The following is a 20,282-nucleotide window of genomic DNA, read 5'->3' as shown; positions in this document are numbered from 1 at the left end:
TCTACTCCCGTAAGGATTTACACCCTCGGAAACCCTGTACAGGGTCGCTATGGGTCGGGACCGACTCGACGGCACTTAACAACAACAACAACAACCCATTGGTGTGCTGCTGGGGGTTAATGCGCCAGACTGCAAAGCCATTTGAACTGCAAGGTCGGCTGTTCAAGCTTACCAGTCGCTCCTCGGAAACCCTATACAAGGTCGCTATGGGTTGAAAACAACTTGGTGGCACTTAACAACAATAACAACAACCCATTTAGTAGGTTATTGTCAATTTCTTTTTTTTTTTTCAATTTTAAAATGTATCTTTTATTTTGATGGTTGGACTGAGATAATATACAATAGTACTAGATTTCTACAGTATCACAACAGATCACCATATTTCCTGCGTGGTCTCTTTGCCCCTCAAAGCAATCTGAGTTAACTCTCTCGTTTGTGGGAAAAAAGAAAAAGAAAACTAGCGTTTCCAACAGTTAGAACTTGGCTTACATACTGGTTCTGGCTTTCATTTGTTATATAAATTGATCTACTTTTCCTCAGGCTTAGGTAGAGAGTATGATGTTTGAACAAGAAGACAATGATTAATACAGACATAAAAAGTACCAATTTTTCTAAATTAAACATAATGTTCCTCTTCAAAATACTTTAATAACTCCATATGCTTAGGGATTAAAGTAAACATGTCTTGCATGGAAAAAAAAAAAAAAAAAAGATTCACACCATGGAATCTCAGTATGATTCTGTAGGTTAATGCACTAGACCGCAAGGTTGGTTTGAATCGCAAGGTCAGTGGTTCAATTTCACCAGCCTCTCCTCAGAAACCCCATACAGGATCGCCATTATGATTCAGAACCAACTCAATGAAACTTAACAACAACAACCTTACACCACACACAAAAATTGATTCAAAGTGGATTATGGATTTAGATTTAAAAAGCAAAACAATAAACTTTATATAGAAAAACATGGGGGAACATCTTTATGACCTTGGCACAATCAAAAACATTTTTCATACATGGCACAAAGAATCTTCTCCACAAAAGAAAAAATTACTAAATTGGACTAGATTAAAATTTTAAATTTTCACCAAAAGACACCATAAAAGAGATCTCTTCTGGTGCAGAGACATCTCACTACCATCAGGAAAGAACCCAGAGAAGAGCGCATCCTTTGGACCCTGAGATCCCGACATTGAAGCTCCTTAATGCAGGAGGCAGAGAGCTGTGACACTGGAGACATTGAGAAGCAGTAGAGAAGGGCAGAAAAGCGGAGCAGCAGAGGCAGCACAGCCACGAGCTTTACACAGAAGCCCAAGGAGCAGGAAAGCTGAGTGCCTTCAAACAGGATGCTTACTTGTCAAATGGGGGATCTCCATGCATTTGTTGGGGGACCTAGGCTTGCCAACCCATGAAACTAGAGCTAATGCCTTTGGGCCAAGGCTTACTGGCAAAGTGAGTGTTTAATCGGCAGAGTTACACTTGCTCAAGCAGGGAAGAGGCCGAAGGACCTTGGGGCTGAGAGGTTGAGAGCTAAAGGCTTTTTGTTACACTTGCCAAAGCTGGCCACACTGCCGAGGGCCTGGGTGTGCCTACAAACAAGGCTGAGAGAAGGCGGTCCAGTCTGAAGAACTGTATCCTGAGCATTTCTTCCTTTTTAGTTGGTTAATAATTTGATTTTTAAATTTTTGATATTTTATTTTAATCTTTATATTATCCCTTCCCTGTAACATTTATCCTATTTTGTCCCTGTGGCTCCCCATTTACATCTTATATTTCACAAATGAACAAGGTAAAAATATTTGATATACACTTACAAAACAAAAAAATAACATATTCATTTAAATGTCTAAAGGATACATTCTCCCAACTAGCCTCCTGTTCACAGGCACTCAGCCTTTATCAGTCCATGGGCCTAGAGCCCACAACTGTCCTGAAAATTTCTGATACAGAAATTGTAATCAGTTGCTTCCCTAATAAACCCATAATCATAGAAAAAAGAAAAAAACGAATGTATGGCAGTCCACCGAGAAGAAGATATTCATTATACATATATCTGATGTAGGATATACAGAAAAGACTAAGACAAAATGTCGTAGCCTCGCTGGGATACAGGATCAAAAAAAGTTCATGAAAAAAACTGGTGAAATCTGAATAAAGCTTACAATTTATTTACTAATAATATGTTGTTGTTGGGTGCCATTGAGTTGATTCCAAATCATAATGACCTCATGTGATACAGTAGAATTAATTTTCCATAGGGTTTTCTAAGCAGGTTGCCAAGTCTTCCTACAGTGTGACCACTAGGTGGGTTTGAACTAGCAGCCTTTCGGTTAGCAGTTGAGCATTTTACTGTGCATCACCAGGGCTCCTAATAGTATACCAACATTAAATCCACCAGCTGCTCCTTGGAAACCCTATACAGGATCACTATGAGTCAGAACCAAGTTGACAGCACATAACAATAACAATAACATTGGGGGAAACCAGGTCAAGTATATACAAGAACTTTCTGTACTACCTTTGTAATTTTTCTGTCAATCTAAAATTATTTCAAAATTAAAACTTAGCTTAAAAAATTTGTTTAAAACAAAGAAAAGCAGTTGTTAGTCTAGCAGAAAACTGGGCAAAAGACTTCAACACACACATTACATAAGAGGATATCCAAATAGTCAATACACATATGAAAAAAAGTCAACCTCATTGACCATCAAGGAACTGGAAAATAAAACCATATGGCAGTCCTACATTAGAATGCCTAAAATGAAAATTTGTTAAAAGATATGGAATAACTGGAATTCTCATACTGATGGTTGTTGTTGTTAAGTGCCATTGAGTTGGTTCCGACCTGTATAGGGTAAGCTTGAACCACCGACCTCGTGGTTCAAACCGACCTTGTGGTTCAGTGCTTATCCCACAGCTCCTCACCAGGACTCCACACTGATAGTAGGAGTATTCATTATTGCCAAAACTTTGTCAACAGTTAGCGTAGTGGTTACGAATCGGGCTGCGAACTGCAAGGTCAGCGGTTCGAAACTACCAGCTGATCCGCGGGAGAAAGATGAGGCTTTCTGCTCCCATAAAGATTTACAGCCTTGGAAACCCTATACAGGGTCACTATGAGTCAGAACCGACTCCACGGCACACAACAACAACAACAACAACCACCAAAGATGAACATTTGAATACCCTACAGACCTAGCAATTCCACTCCTAGTTGACTATTCAACAGTTCTCAATAAATAAATATACTAGCATTTTCATTTCAACACTTTTCATATAGCCAAACACTAAAAAATTACCCAATTGACCACCAACATCAGAATGGATAAGTAGTGATAAATTCATACAATAAAACACTACACATCAATGAAAATGAATGAATTACTGTTACATGCAACATGGATGAGTCTCAGAGCAAAAGAATTCAGACACAAAATTATGCTATATGATTCCACCTATATAAAAAAAAATGTACAAAAATAAGCAAAACTCTGTAATACATGCTTTAGAGATCAGGATATTGATTATTTACCCTGTAGGGTGGGGATATGTGATAACCAGAAGGGGATCTGAGGGGGTTTCCATGTTGCTGGTAATGATCTATTTCTTAATCTAAATGTTGGTTACAAGAATGTGTCCAGTTTGTGAATATTATTTGACTATACATTTATGATACATACATTTCTCTATATGTATGTTATTCTTCCATAAAACAATGTTTTGAAAAAGAGGGGATGCCTTATCACGGCATTAAAGTCTCTCATTGTTAGGTCTGTCACTGTATATTTCACATAATGTACTGACTCCCACCAATAACTCACACGTACCATACACTCCAATTAACTCAGACTTTCCTCAATCAGATGGTAGGGAAACATCTGAGTCCCAATATCTATTTGTGTTGACAAATCTTTCAATACAATACACATTCCTACCTACTCATATGAGTCAGAAACGACTCAATGATACTTAACAATAACAAATCTGTACATGTTCTTTCCTGGGATGCCCTTTCCTCCTTCCCTCATTGGAGAATTCACATCAAGACTCAGATCCAGCATCCCTCTTCTGAAGGTCCTATTTCAAGTCTGCTCCTGTACCTACTGTCCCTGCATCCATTCTTTTTGTTCATCTTCCCATTAAAATCATCAGTTCTTTGAACAGATGGATGGTTTACTTGGCACAGTGCCTGGTCTGGAGTTGTTGTTAAGTGCTGTTGAGTTAATTCCAACTCATAGCGACCCTATATAGGGTTTCCAAAGAGTGGCTGTTGGTTTTGAACTGCCAACCTTGTGGTTCAAACCGACCTTGCAATCCAGGGCTTATCCTACAGTGTTACACCAGGACTCCATAGGTAGTCAAGAAGGAATTCCAGGCAATATGATTGAAATTTCTTTTTATTTTTGAGAAACTTGACTCCTCAGTTTTGAGTTATTACTGTTATCGTTAAGTGATACTATACAAAGAAGACAAGAAAAGGGGGGAAAACAAAGGGAAAAAATGAGCAAAGGTCAAGAAGGCAACTCTAGAAGAAATAAAGTGACTAATGGATATATGAAACAATCTTCAACCTCATCAGTTTATGGAAATGCAAATTGAAATCATTTGTGAGGGAAGGCATTAAATTAATTTTTTTGAAGTATAAAAATAAAACACATAGAAGTATGTTCACAGCAGCATTGTTTGCAATAGTAAAACACTAGAAGAAACCCAGATGGGCCAAAAACAAGAAAATGGATTAATATGTTCTAACAAAGGAGCATAAGTCAAAAAGTATTGCTTCAAATTTATAGAATCATTATTAAACAAAAATATCAAAATGTGAAGCAATTGTTTCTCAACATCTCCTTCATCTACGTCTATACACTTCTGAAGGTGGTGTTTCCACCTGTCTAACCCTTACCTGATGTGGCACTGTGGATTAATGTGCCAGAATGCAAAGCTGTTTGAACTGCAAGGTCGGCGGTTCAAGCTCACCAGCTGCTCCTCAGAAATCCTCTATAGGGTTTCTATAGGTCCGAACCAACTTGATGGCACTTAATAACAACAATAACCCTTACCTGGTGTGGCACTGTAGGATAAGCACTGGACTGCAGGGTCAGTTTGAACTGTAAAATCAGCAATTCAAATCCATCAGCTGCTCCTCAGAAAGCCTATGTTGTTGTTGTTGTTAGGTGCCATAGAGTCGGTACCGACCCATAGCAATCTTATGCACAGCAGAACGTAACACTGCCCTATCCTGGGCCAACTTCACTACTGTTGCCACACTTGAGTCCATCGATGCTGCTGCCGCTTGACTAGTCCATCTTATTGAGGTCTTCCTCTTTTTCTCTGACCCTCCACATTATCAAACAAGATATCCTTCTCCAGAAACTGGTCCCTTCTGACAATATGTCTGAAGTATGAGAAGCGAAGTTTGGCCATCCTGGCCTCCAAGGAGTACTCTGGCTGCACTTCTTCCAAAAGGGATCTATTGGTTCTTTTGGCAGCCTATGGCACTTTCAATATTCTCCTCCAACACCATAACTCAAAAGAGTAGCTATGAGTTGGAACCAAGTCGACAGCACTTAACAACTCTTACCTGAAGACTTCTGTACTCTTCAATTAGTACCAAGTCAAAATGGCAGTTTTAGCACGGGGAGTGTTGGTGTGGTGTTGTAGGATAAGCACTCAACCACAAGGTTGGTTTGAACTTCAAGGCTGGCAGTTCAAACTCACCAGTCACTCCTTGGAAACCCTACACAGGGTCTCTATGAATCGGAACCAACTTGACAGCATTTAACAACATAACAAGGCCTCAAATTGTGTTCCTTTGAAACAGTCTTTGTGTTTATAGAACAAAATGAAGCTGAAGGGGCAAGATCAGGGTTGTAGGGTGGATGGGGTAAAGTTTCCCAAGGAAATTCCACGACAGCTCTTGCTACCCTCAAAGAATGAGCAGCTGTACTGTTGTGATGGGAAAAAATTCCTGGTACAATTTTTCTGGCCTTTATCTCACTAATGGATCTTTTCATTTTCTTAAAACTTCTTCCTAATAAGCCTGTGACCATCCTGTGTCCTTTGAGAAAATCTACCAAGATTACCCCCCTTTAGAATCCAAAACACAGTCACCATAACCTTCTGAGCTGACCTCTCTGTCTTGAATTTAACTGGCCCAGCAGATCCCCTCAGAAGCCTTGGTTTGGGTTGGACTTTTGTTTTTTGGAAGGTATTCTAATGAGACTTAGACAAGTATATTGCTGAGAGAACTTGTCTTCGGCCATGTTTAAACAGAGACCTATTTGAACACATTTTGTATGGAATAAACCTGTGCATGTATGAATTGGAACCTTAGTAGCAATGCCTGTTGCCCTCAGATTAGTACAATGAATTATATTACTCGGTTGCTGTTAGAATAAAATGAGCTATAGCTACATCTACCAATAGGAATGAACCTCAAAAATAATGTCAAGCAATGAAAAGCAAGCTGCAGAATACAGATAGCATGTATGTAACATTCAAACTGCCTAATTAAGCAATATATGCTTTGGGTTTCTATTCATATGTAGTAGAATTATAGTTAAAAACCGGAGAAAGAAACAAAAAATTCCAAACAGTGATCACTTCTGTGGAACAAGCAAAGGGATATGACCTGGGCTTTCAGAATATTGATCGAGTTCTATTTCTTAAGCTGGGTGTTGGGTAGACAGGTGCTCATTTTATTGCTATGCTTTAAAACTTTCCACAGATGTCCGTCTTCTTTCTTGCATCACACTAAAACCATTGGGTTTTTGTCATGTAGATCCTGCAAAAAAAATATTTCTAGGCCAACTGAATGGCAAATCTTAAAGAAACTTGATAACTACCCACAATCAGTGAGGATGCAGGGGGAAAGACTAATCTTACACATTGTTGTGGAGAGTAAACATTTATAAAAGCATCCTTGGAAGTTTATCAATATTAATAAAACTTCAAAATGTGTAAACTCTTTCACCTAATAATATCACCTTTAGGAATCTGTTCTATGAAAATCCCTGCTAATTTGCCAAAGACAGACAAAGGAACTTCAAAAAGTTTGTGGACAAATTCCATTCTCTCTCTTTAAAAAAAAAATCTTTATATTCCTTTATTGGAACAAGATTCCTGACCAGTACAAACATACATTTACTAAATATAGAGACTTGTGCAGAGAAATTACGTACAATCCACCTAAACAACTTTTTGTTACACTTTGCCTCTTAATGGGATAGTTCCATTTATCAACTTCTATACATCAAAAGCTTTGAATTTGTTCAGGCTGGCCATTTATTCATCTCTGAAAATACTAAGTAGCTTACTGTATTTTACAGCATTAAAAAAGCTTCTGCAGTAGGTAGCGTCTCAAAATGGTATTATATGCACAATGGCATTTAGCACACTGAGCAGACTCCATCATCTCATCCAGATTCACATTAGTCTCATTTGATAGCTTTATGCTACTCAAGACCAAAAAAAAAAAAAGTGCTCCTAAGCTGAGTTTCTCACCACCAGCACACACAGACTTATGCGAGCTAGACACGTAAGTGCCAGTGAAGACATGCCAGCAACTGCCCTGCGCTGACTTGGCATTGTAGAACCAGATCTGATGGTGCTAGCAGGTACTGTATCATTATTACATCCAAGAAAATAAGGCCCAATTTTTTTTAAAATGCCAATTTGAGGTAAACAGCAAGGATGCAGTAAGAACTGAGTTTTGCACAATCTAGTATTCCCCAATGATGTGAATTATTTTCAAAAAATGATGGCAAATTATACTCAATGTCTTCCAGCTACAAAGTCTTTAAGATATTCATTTAAATCCCTTTACTCAAGTCCCATAACCCTGAAAAGTGCATATCAAAAAACTATGGAGTTATGGTGACAAAGTTTGACAATGATATGTTAAATAAGTCAAACTTGTATATCTTTAAATTTATCTTTTCTGAGAAGAAAGCATCAAACCCTTAGTATACACATTTAGTTTTACTACCAAGCAAGTTGTACATTTTTAACATTTAAAACTGAGCATCATCTTTCCTTTCCAATGAAACAAAAAGAATTTTAAAAAATAAACAGGAACAAAATTATGATAGAGAATGTCAATTCCACACAAGGTCCTACAGTTTCTCCTGATTCTAATATCAAGTAGCAGGGCTTAAGTGATCATTTGAAGAGAAGTTTATTTTAAAAGTATCATTTAACCGGCAAGGATGTCCATTAAACATCACAATTCAACACGCCAGAGGAGATGCCATGTTGTCAAAATGCCCACTTAACCCACTCTAACATCCCAAACCCACCCTTTTCTGGCTTTCTACAACCCTTTTCTAAAGTTGTTATTATTTTTTTTAAATGAGAAAGTAGACCGATACATGTTGGTAAATGCTAACTGTCATATTTACATAGATACACAGTATAATCTCTGAGCCCAACATACAGAGGAAGGAAGGTGCTAGGCCCCTATGACATGATGACATAATGACATAATGACATAGGGGCCTAACGCCTTCCAGCTTCCAGCAAAGTGACAGGAACAAAAGGTTTTTCTTTTTTCCCACAGAGTATGGTCATGTGTTGATTCCATAGTGGGGTTTTGTTGTTGTTGTTGTTTTTTGAAACAGGAAGAAATGAAAATTAATTTAGGTACAGAAATGGGTAGAGATTCTTTTCCTACTATATCTGCTTAAGATATTTCCCCTCAAAATAAGTTAAGAACCATGGTGTAGAGGAGAAAAAAGAGAAAGATAACTCAAGAACAGAACAACTGAGCACAAGAGGGGTGGGGGAGAAAGACTGCAACTTGCTCCCAGGGTCTGAAGAAAATTTTTTTTAAAAAGGTTGGAATCCACTTGTGTTCTTTTTTTCCCCCCCACTCATGTTCTTATTGGTATCTTCTCCTTCATCCTCCTCTCCCTCATCATCATCTTCATCTTCTTCCTTCTCTTCATCAGTATCTTCCAAACCTTCTTCTTATTATCCTTCCCCTTCTTCATCATCTAGATCAGGAACCAAATAGTATTGTAACAGATTTGATCAAATATTATCTTGGGTAATCTCTCTTAAATCACCTGCACCTATATCAGATTGATCAGTAAACCAAGTAAAAAATCTCTCTGGCTCTTCATGCTGCCTCTTCCTGCTGGTTTTATTTTGTGTTTGATTTGAGTGTGTCAAGTTCTTTTCCAGATTTCCGTTGATTTTGAGGACAGATCACCACTCTTACTCAGATGAAATTCTTTGGAAAGAACTTTATTTTCAAAGTAAGGATTTTCACCAAAATAAAAATCTATTCTGTAACCTGATTTAATATCTTCAAAGTTTATTACTTCAGCTCTGGTCAAATAATGCAGTGCCTCCTCATCCTCCTCCCCAAGCAACGCAGATACATGTGGAGGGTTGACAAATGCTGTTACCCAAAAGCCTGGGATTTTGGCGATCAATTCTGACCTCTTCTGAAAGAATGGTTGGCAGAGTTTGTTATATTTCTATTGTACTTTCAAGGCTTGTTCATTAAGTCTGTGTATTTCATTTTGTGCTTCATCATTATGTTCAATTGTTTCCTGCTGTTCTTTGGCAAGTTCAGAGACATTGAAGTCACCTGCAGCTGAGGTTTCATAGTTTGAGGCAGGAGCGAAGATGAGCATTTGGGCTGCAAGCAGAGTCCAAGAAGATATGCTTGCCTAGAAAAAGCTTTCCATTCTCTCTTTTTTAAAAAAGTTTTTATTGTGAATTATGTGATAGTTTACATGGGTCTATTCTCTTTTCATTGTATTTCTCCATGAACTTTTTGAAGCTCCCACTTGTGTGTAAAATTGTTAACCGCAGCACTGTTTATGGTAGTTAAAAACTGGAAACAACATGAATATTCTCTAATAGTTAAGTGAATAAAGCATGGTGACATCCATATGATGAAATACTTTACTATTGATAAAATAAACCTCTATATGAAAGATATGCCACACATGAATTGATATAATGAATTTTTATTTATTTAAATATGCATTTGCATGTTCACAATACTAGTTTTGACAACTCCCATATACAGTAATTGGAGTCCTGGTATGGCGCTGTGGGTTAATGCGCCAGGACTGCAAAGCCATTTGAACTGCAAGGTCAGTGGTTCAAGCTCAACAGCTACTCCTCGGAAACCCTATACAGGGTCGCTATGGGTCGGAACCGACTCAATGGCACTTAACAACAACATATACAGTAATTACTCTCAAGTCTTGTTCAAAGTACATGTATTAACTCATTTAACCCTTATAGTGTTGTATGGTAGGTATGAGAAAGCTTCAAAAAGTTCATGGGAAAAAATGGATTTACAAGAATGAAACTTTTTCATTAATATTTTTTGAAGCCCCCTTGTACTATTACCATTCCATCTCACAGATGAGAAAACTAAAACTCAGTAGCTTACCCAAGGTTGCACAGCTAGTAAGGGGCAGAGCCAGACTTCATATCCAGGTTATATGGCTCTCCTAGCCACCAAGCTACACGGCATCCCTTGCATGTAAACACATAAAAACTGCACTGACTTCATACACACTAAACTCACTAAGCGGGGGAGTAAAGGGAGACTTTCGTTCCATATACATCCAGTGATTGAAACCTAAGCAATAAAAAGATATTTTTCTAACACTTCAGTGATAAGATATACAAAGAAAGAAAACGAAAGAAAAAGCACTGATGTTGGAGCAAGAGGCTGGGTCTAAGTCCTGAATGACACCCACTAATTCCTTGAACAAGCCACTGAATCTTTCTGAGCCTCAACTTTCCATCTGTAAAATGGGAATGATAATACCTACCCTGCTTATATTATAATGTTGTTAGAAGGATAAAATCATGTGAAAGTGCTTTTGCAAACCATAAATCACTTTGTTTCCAAATAGCTCTGGAAAGTCTAGAAGGGATGAATGACAAACTGCCTGAAAGGAGGCTGGAGAATAAATCTAGGACTCCCTCTGGCATCTTATCCTCCAAAACCAAAGACTCCAGTCTACAAACTCACAGCCCTCACTCCACAACCCCCACTCACAGCCAAGGGGGGAAAGCTAGGTGGGTCCTTGTATGCTTGGTGGGTTTCGGGATCTGGAGTGACCCCAGAGCTGTGAGCAGACCCCTGGGAGCTTTGAGACTACCTTAAAATATCTGGCAGGCTGGTCTCCACCAGGGACTCACTGAAAGGCACGATGGGGAAGTAGAGCCTTCTTCTCTAGGGAAAAAGGAGGGGAGCTAATCACAAGGTAAGCAGCCTCTAACCTCATAAACATTCCTGGGGAGAAGCCCAGCTACCTTCAAATTACAGGCTGCCTCTCCACTCTGTTCAAACAAATCTCCAGCTGTGACTCATTCCCTCAAAGCGGGGAGGGGGTAAACACATAGCTGAGGGGTTAGAGATCAAGGCCCTGAAGAAATGCGATAGGGAGATAAAAAGGAAAGCCTCAGGGAGACACACAGGACAGACCCCGGGAGGTTCCCACCATAGACTCAAGGGAGAAGGGCAAGGCCTAGGTTTCCCCAGCTCCCATTGCCCAAGCTCATATTGAAGCCAAGAAAATGGGGTGCTGTGTGGGGTCAAGGGTAAGGTTCTTTCTAAGAGGAAGTTAAGGAAGTGAAGATTGCCCTGAGCTGGAACCCTTAATTCACCTTCACCCCTTAACTCACTCCGCTATCACTTTGTGCTTCAATCCCTGTCCCCTCCCCACCCGCATCAACGTAAATGGTTTGTTAAACTGCTACGCAGCCATCTCAGTTTCCCCCATTGGCACTGATTCCCAAGAGGACAGTGAAGAAAGCCCTATAAAGTTAAAAAAAAAAAAAAAAGTCAGATGAAACCTCCCCAGCTGAAACTCCTATTTGGGAACCTTGATCTCGCCTTCTCCAAGTCAGAAATGCCCTTTGTTGAGTGTAACACAAAGACTCCCCACAGGTTAGCCAACAAAACAAGTGTTTGCTTTTTGTCTGGCTATCTGCCCAGAGGCAAGGGCTGGACAAGCAGGGGGCTGACTAGGTGACTGGGCAGTAAAATGAGAAAAAAAGGAGAAGGGTTGGCATCGTAAATGGTGTAACTCTTCTCATTATCTGGAGCCCTGGCAGCGAGCAAGGTAGACCCCTGAGCCCTCAACTCTAAAGTCGGCAACGTTTCTGCTAAACCAGTCAGTCTGTCTTCAGGAAACCCTGGAATGAAATTACAAGTTCCTCCAAGTCCCTTCCTCTCAAAGAACTGGCACAGCTGACTCTACCCTCTGACTAATTTGCTTTGTGAGTTTTGCTTTTGTGTCCCTAGATCCTAAAAGACCAATTCCCTTTTTTTATTCATCCATTCATCCCCATTCTACTATCTTCTCTTCCTGATCCTGCCACCAGCTTCTCTAGTACACACTTGTTCCCTCAACCAAACCTCCCCACTGACAGGAAATTAAGGTATTTCACAAGAGTCTGCATTGCAACCCAAAGATGCACGTACAGTAATTCTCAGCAGGTGGAGAAGTTGGTCTCCACCCGCTCTGAGCACGTGTCTGGAACCGAAACTATCTAGGTGCACACCCCCCTCCACCCAGGAGAAATATGGTCAAATGTTGGTGCCAAATGCCTGAGGATTGGGTAACCTTTCTCTCCCAGATCCTCCTATACCTCCAAAGAATTCAAGATTCCCCAAATTTCTGGCAGACTAAGAGGCATCAGCTGTAGTGCTCCTGAAAGTAGGAACTTGGCAATGAATGGCAGAGAAGGAACGGTGCAAGGAGGAATTTATGGGCTGAGCTTGGGGCAGGTCCCATGAGTGGGAGGAACAGGTAGTCACCAAACTTGAAAAGTTCCTCTGCACAGAGTTTCTCCCCACCCAGATGTTACAGGGCCAGGACCTCCAACATTTTATAATTCATTCATTCCTTTGGGGTAAGCATCGATAATCCCAGATGAATCCTCTTTAAAAATACAAATCTTCTGGGCCCTGCTAGTCAACTCCTAGGCACAAAAACCTTAACACAAATGTTCACAGCAGCATTATTAATAATAGCCAAAGAGTAGAAACAACCCAAATGTTCACCAACATTTATCCAAGAAAAATATATCCCTGATGACATATCCATACAATGGATTATTCAACCAAAACAGGAATGAGATACCAACTCATGAACCATAAAAACATGACACTAAGGAGCTCTGGTAGCGTAGTGGTTACGAATCGGGCTTCGAACCGGAAGGTCAGCAGTTCGAAACTACCAGCTGTTCCGCGGGAGAACGATGAGGCGATCTGCTCCTGTAAAGATTTACAGCCTTGGAAACCCTATTCAGGGTCGCTATGGGTCGAAACCGACTCGACGGCACTTAACAACAACAACAAGTGAAAGAAGCCAGTCACAAAGGATCACATATGATATAATTCCATTATATGAAAAGTGAGATTAGCTAAAACCATAGAGATGTAAAGTAGATTGGTGCCTACCTAGTGCTACAGAGGTGGGAAAGAGAACAGACCTTGCTGGGGGAAATAGGGAGCAACTGCTACTAGATACGTGGTTTCCTTTTGGGGTGATGAAAATGATTGGGTGATTATTGATTATTGATTGTTGCATAACTGAATATATACTAAAAACTATTGAATTCTGTCCTATAAAATGAATGAATTAGATGGTCTATGAGTTTTATCTTAATATAAGGTCAATGGTAAACACTCAATAAATCATCACAGATCTAGTTTACAAAAAAAAAAAAAGTAGGGCTCAGGCATGACTTGGCACTGAACTAATTCAGTTTCTGAGGTACTGAAGAAATGACAGCTATTCCAGGGGAAATAGGACCCCCTCCCACCCTTAACATCCTCCAATGGAACAGGGACCAGGACCAGCAAGGACAGTAGAATGGAAGTGGGAACAAATGAAGGCCAACATAATGAAAAGGAGCCAATCTTGACCCAACCAAAGTTTCCACACTCTTCCTACATTCCTGCTCCAGGGTGCTCGATGGAGAGGCAGAAGGCAGAGGGGCAAAGTTGTCTAAATTAGTTGTTGTTAAATGCCGTTGGTTCCAACTCGTAACAAGCAACCTTGTATAGTTTCCGAGGAGCAGCTGGTGGGATTGAACTGCTGATCTTGTGGCTCGCAGTCTCTGCTGATCCTACCACATGACACCAGTTGTCTAAGTCAGTAGCAAATAAAAAAAATAATAGCAAACATCCAGTCCAAATCAATAGTATGGCAATTGGGGGTGATCTGAGCACTTTTGTCAGCCACAGTGTTTTATATGCATTATTTGATTTAATCCTCACAAGAATTTATGAGACGATGTCATTGTTATCCAGCTTTACAGATAAGAAAGCTGAGACTAAAGTGATTAAGTAATTTATCAAAGCGATTTTAGGCACCTTACAAGTCTAGAACTGAATTCACCCCTCATGGCTCAATTTTCAGTTAAACAATAGAGAGGCCTAATACAAGAGAGGTACTATCATCACTCCTTAAAGAAGGATTGGGGGACCTTTTTTTCTGTCAAAATTTATAACATCAACTTATCAACTTAAATTATCAACTTAAAAATTAGCCTGCCCAGTGTGGTGCTGCTGTTAAGATAAGCACTTGACCACAAGGTCAGTTTGAACTGCAAGGTTGGTGGTTCAAACGAACCAGCTGCCCCTCGGAAACCCTATATAGCGTCTCTGTGGGTTGGAACCAACTCAATAGCACTTAATAATAACTAAAATGTGATGGCTGGAACTGAGGTTGCCTTGGCAGGGCCAGACCAAATGATTTCAAGGATCTTAAGCGGTGCTGTTGGTTAATGAGCTGAACTGTAAGGTTGGTGATCCAAGCTCACCAGCCGCTCGTCGGAAACCCTATACAGGGTCGCTATGGATTGAACAGACTCTATGACACTTAACAACAACAACATAAGGCCTGCGGGCTGGATGCTCCCTGCCCCTACCTTAAAACAATCAACCACAGGAGATCAAAAGGGCAGCACTTGCCCAAAGATAAAGCTCCAAAGGCAGGTAGATAAAGGAAAGAAGGCCTATTGGAAAGGAAGCCGGTATCTGCAGAGAGGTCCTGGGAATTACAATCAATGTCACAAAACAATATGTGTATGAACTGTTGAATGGAAAAGCAATTTGCTCTATAAATGTTCACTCAAATTATACAAAAAAAAAAAAAAAAAAAAGAGGGGAAAAAAAAGGAATTTGAGGTTTATTTGTTCTTTTCTTTGCCAGTACAACTTGCTACAGCAGTTTGCCAGGGTTTTTTTTTTTTACCTAAAAAGTACATTTTGCATCATGATCTAATAAGCACACAAACATATATCTAAGATGTGTACACATACATAACTAAAACAAAAGTTATGTCAAAAATGCCTACCCTCACTCATTACAAAACATTCTGAGAGTACTGATTCTATTTCATCATTTTTGAATGTTGGTTCTGACTCACTAAGTTGTTTGCACATCCACTACCGGTTACGATCTATAGTTTGAAAAGCACTGGTTGTACCTTGTACCTGCTACATCTGCCTCCAATGAAAACAACCTAGAGTGTATTAGGCAAACGTCAATATCCATTTGTGGTACGCTAAGAAGAGATTTGGCCTAGCTGTTAGGAAAACACCAACAGAATCCCAGGGTCCTGACTCCCATTAGGAATTCCAGTCAGTTCACCTGTCTACACTGCCCACCCCAGAAGAAACATCTGCTCATTGATGTCCTCACTCGCTCACTCTGAGCATACACCAAGGCATTTATTCAATGCTGTAAATCCATGACAGGTTCCTGGGGAACCTAAGCCATCAATTCTATCTGAGCTGGCTCAGAGGACAGGAATCCAGGACAAAGCCTGTCTTCTGACAGTTGATTGTTTATCATCTCCTCCAACTCCTTCAGAGCCCAGGAATGTCCTTCAGGTCAGATGGGGCAATAAGTATTCCATTTCCAGCTTTAGGGCAAAATAATTCTCAAGTCCAGCACACAAAGAAGAAATAAAATTTGTCTCCTCCTTGCTCTAAAGGTCTCTGATCAGCTTCAAATTAATCTATGGCTGGAGATTATCTGAACACCTTGTTCACTGTTTTTCTACCCACTCTTTCTGTCCCACCAGATAAGCAAACAGACGTCAAAAGGTAATGGAGGATGTTGATTAATTTTCAATGTTGTCAATGCCTTAGTCTTAGACCTCTTTCTGGTCTCTTTTCTACAGCAAGCAAAAAGTGTCCAAACACCCACTTCTCCTTTATTTACCTCATGCCCTCTTCCCTGCTTTAATCATTTCAAAACAGCGACCAGGAGTGTAATGCTAACCAGGACTTGCCCTTGGGGCTGACAATACCTACTGCCATGGGATAGATTCAACTCAGTGATTTCCAAGGCTGTAAATCTTTACAGGAACAGACGGCCTCATTTTTCTCCCACGGAGAGGCTGGTGGGTTTGAACCACTGACCCTGTGGTTAGCAGTAAGGGATGGTTAGCAGTAAAGGAGTCCAATAGCTGAGAGAAAATAAAAAGGCTACAGAAGACTAGGACAGAGCAGTAGTAACAAGACCTGTATTGTAATATGATAGAAACACTGACATCCTGGGAGGAAATGGAGAAGGAACTATAAACAGAATTAAATGATCATCTGTACCCTAAATTTGAAATGAGCACCTCTTCTACAAATATCCTTTGAAGCAGTCATAGTCAGCAGCAGCTGGATTAGCTTTACCTCAAGGGCATGCTGACAGGCACAGGGAAAGGGATACTGAGGGGGCTTGGGAAGTAGGGCTACCTTCGCTCCCACTTCACTATCACCCACACTAGCTTGGAAATCGACAAACAGTACACACTCACTCTGGGTTAAGTTCTCAGAGTCTAGAAACAGTCACAAATGAGCCTCCTCTGACTCTTGAGGAGCCCTGGTGGTGCAGTGGTTTAAGCATTGGGCTGCCAACCAAAATGTCCCACGTGAGAAAGATGCACTCAAGTAGCAGTTCTACTCTGTCCTATAGGCTCACTGTGAGTCGGAATCAACTGGACTGGAGGGTAGTGGGTTGGGTTGGGTTGGGCTTTTTGAGAGGAGAGCAGAGAGGCTAGAGGCAAAGTGTGAGGTGAAGGAGTAACACCCCCCACCCCAAATCCCTTCCTTTTTCACCGCAGTCTCTTATATTGCCTTCATCCAGTAGCCTCGGACCAGGAGGCTGGAGGCGGAAGTAAAACCAACAAACTGCCCCAGGAAGCTACAGCCTCGCTGGGAATGAGAAAAATCCTAGCAGAGGAGTGACTGCCCCGCCCCCCGGCAGAAAACCATAAAGTTCACAGAAAAAGGTAGAGTCTTAGACCAATCTCGGCATAGTTTGAGTCCAAATGCTCCCTACACATCCTCCATCCTCCAGGGCAAACAGGAAAAACCTTAGCATTTCACCCTCTACCGATTTCTCTGGTTATGGTAAGTCGAAACCGACTCCTTGGCACTTAACAACAACAACAAAAACACTATGAAGTTTTTTGAAGGGCCACTGAGGTCACCGGGCCCATAGAAAAACCTTTTAACAACGTCCAAAAGAGTGCCATAGTGTCCTCCGAAAGGGCAGGGACACTCTTCCCTCTTTGGAACCCCCAGCACCGCTGCAGGGCGACACAGAAAGAATAGCGCCAACAAGCGCAGTCCGCACTGAGTAGGGCACCAGCAGATGGCAGCGAGCTCGGCAAGGAGCACAAAACGGGCGGAATCAGAAACCAGGAATATCGTGTGGCCGCTTTTTCTTACCGTGGTCTGTCCCTCTGGGTGCACATCCACCAGGGTACACCAATTCCGAGTCCCGTTCATTTCTTTTCTGCGGGAGAGCAGCACGCAGCACCCAGCACCCTTCCGCTCTGCAGCCGGGATCCTATCAGGCGGGCAGGCGTGCAACCAGTGCCTTGTAAAGACGCGTCAAGGGAGGCAACTTGATAGACCACACCCCCGTGATACCTTTCACCAATGCGTGGACGCTTATGTGAGTGGGCGTGGCCATAGGCTTCAAGTTACACCCTGTCAGCATTCGCTAGATTTGCATAAAGGTGGGGCTTTGGTGCTACCTGGGACAGCTTTAACATATGCTTTAGCGTGTGTGGTTGTATCGCGAAACACTCATTAGTGCTGCTGACTCCTTTCATCCCAAGGTCCATGTTGATCAGAGGGAATCACTCTGCCCTCAGGATATGAGGAGCTGGAACCCAAAAAAACTTCCATACAAGCTCGTATATAGATTAGTCTGTAGTTTTGTGGAGTTCCACCAACTTTTTTTCCACTGTGAAATTGCAAACACCAAGAGGCCAGCTCACTCTGACGGGCCTAAGCCTGTCTGGCAGGTGCCCTTTGCTGGCAGGAGGCCCAGGCCGAAGTCAAAGCCAGCTTGGTACTGGGTGGGGCTTGTTTTGCAGAAGCTATTATACCAAAGCTGCCCTTATATGGTTTGGGAGGCGGGACACTTTGCCTTAAAAGGAATTCATATTCTTTAGAAATTGATGAGCCTCAACTTCTCTATTGCATTCGCTCCCAAGCCAGGCTGGCATTTTAGAGGCCTACCCAAGCAGGATCCAGGAGCCTTTTTCCAGTCCAGCTGCTCTAGGCAGGTGGCTACTCTGTTAGCTAATAGGCAGACTATCTTGCCAGGTCTGACCCACTCCAGAATGGATAGTAGTACTCTTATACCTGACAACAGGTTCCATGAACATCTGGCTCCTTCAAGGTAATATAAGGGCAAAGATGGCCAAAACTTTCCTGTCTCTAGGAAGGCACTGAGTCCTAATGCCAGGTAGGCATGGGTGGGGATCTTTGTGGTGGAATGTTGGGCATATCCCTATGACCCAAGGGAATAAAACCCCATTCTGATGTTTCTCTGTAACCCTCAAAGGCATTTACTGGACTTGGTATTTTCATATCCCCAGAGGGTTGCCCCACAGAGTGGAATTGCTATGAATACTTCACGTCCCTTAGGTCCTAGGCCCCACCTGTTGTGAAGGGTCTCTGAAAAGAGGGTTAGCAAGGAGAAGAAAATTACAGCTTCAGTCTCTAAGCTGTTCAGTTAAATGGCTTCTTCTTAAAAATTAAACTGCCACCAAGCCAGGAGAAAAAATGAGGAGACAAACCAAGGACTTCAGTATAGATATATAATTTTAATATTTAAAATAAAATCAAAGCTGGATTGGATTGAGAAAGTCTGGTATGCAGATGAATAGAGGGGTTTTTGAGAATCATGAAATTACAAGTCATTGATGAGAGCAGCCTCTTCCCTCTCCCCTGCTCCCTAGAGAATCTGCTTAGGGAAGAAGAGAAGTGAATCATCTCCTATTACCTCCTCCCCACCAGGGCTTGGCATGCCCCCAAATCCAAAGGAAAAATAAAGCCTCCGTTACCTCTTTCTACTTCTCCAATCAGATCCCAGCCCCAGGCAAGAAGCCCTGACTTAGGGCCAAGCTCCTGAGAAAATGAGGGTCCCTGCTTCCTAACTGAGGTTGGGCACATTTGGTCAGGAAATCCGCAATGAAGGTCACAGGGATTGAACTTGTATAGGCAGTTGTCAGCGTTCCCAGGAGTAATCACCTCATAATCACATCCATAGTCATAGAAGAGGGAGTGGAAGGATAAAAACCCTGAGCAGAACCAGGCCCCCACCACCTGATCACAGCCCTATCAAAGTTCCTCTCATCAGCAAAGAAGCTGGCAGCTCTCCCAAGCAGTCACTAGAGCAGCAGGGAAGACTGAGGGCCCCAGTTGTAGAAAGGCTGGGCTTTGAAGAGGTATGAATGTGCAGGTATAAAAGGCAAGAAGAGCATTCATATCTTCTCGCCCTGGTTAAGGCACTGAGAGGCTAGAAGGAAGGCAGGAATGCTGATTATGGGAAGGAGAGGAGAAAGAGTTCCTTGGATTTGCTGGCGTGAGAGGAAGAGAAGGGATACTGGGACTACCTTGTAGGCCCCATGACTGTGCAAAAAAAAGCATATGTTAAGTGGCAAGAGCCATGCCAGCATATCCATTGTCTATTATGTCCCTCCTCATCCTCCTGCTCCAGAGCGGGAGGAAAATGGGTTTCAGGAGTCAAGGGCGCAGAATCACATAGGTTATTTCCCTGAGCCTTAAGGTTTAAGAGTTGAAAAAATAAAGCTTTATACACATGGCAATGTCTATCCCTTCTTATCCTGCTCAGTTCTCCTCAGCTTATCTGCTGACCATCCTGCTGTGAGGGAGAAGAGGGAGAGGTCAGCAATCGAGGGAGGGACTTGGTTGGCCCAAGATACCAACTGTCTAAGTAATGGTGAAGTCCATCCATCAGTTTAGCTGTGC

At 41.6% G+C, this 20,282-nt stretch overlaps 1 protein-coding gene and 1 pseudogene across 2 annotated transcripts in view; both read right to left on the bottom strand.

Moving 5' to 3' along the window:
* Positions 1-17,783, bottom strand: part of TUFT1 (tuftelin 1) — a 66,324-nt gene extending 48,541 nt beyond the window's left edge. For both annotated transcript variants that reach the window (XM_006861423.1, XM_006861424.1), the window contains exon 1: positions 17,724-17,783. In XM_006861423.1, the coding sequence (XP_006861485.1) occupies positions 17,724-17,783 (60 nt within the window). The remainder of the gene's footprint in view (positions 1-17,723) is intronic.
* LOC102813793 lies at positions 8,449-9,640 on the bottom strand (annotated as a pseudogene).
* Positions 17,784-20,282: the final 2,499 nt, after the last annotated feature.

The sequence above is a fragment of the Chrysochloris asiatica genome, unplaced genomic scaffold, assembly GCF_000296735.1.
Source record: "Chrysochloris asiatica unplaced genomic scaffold, ChrAsi1.0 scaffold00042, whole genome shotgun sequence".
Taxonomy (NCBI): domain Eukaryota; kingdom Metazoa; phylum Chordata; class Mammalia; order Afrosoricida; family Chrysochloridae; genus Chrysochloris; species Chrysochloris asiatica.
This window is presented reverse-complemented; position numbering and strand designations above follow the sequence as displayed.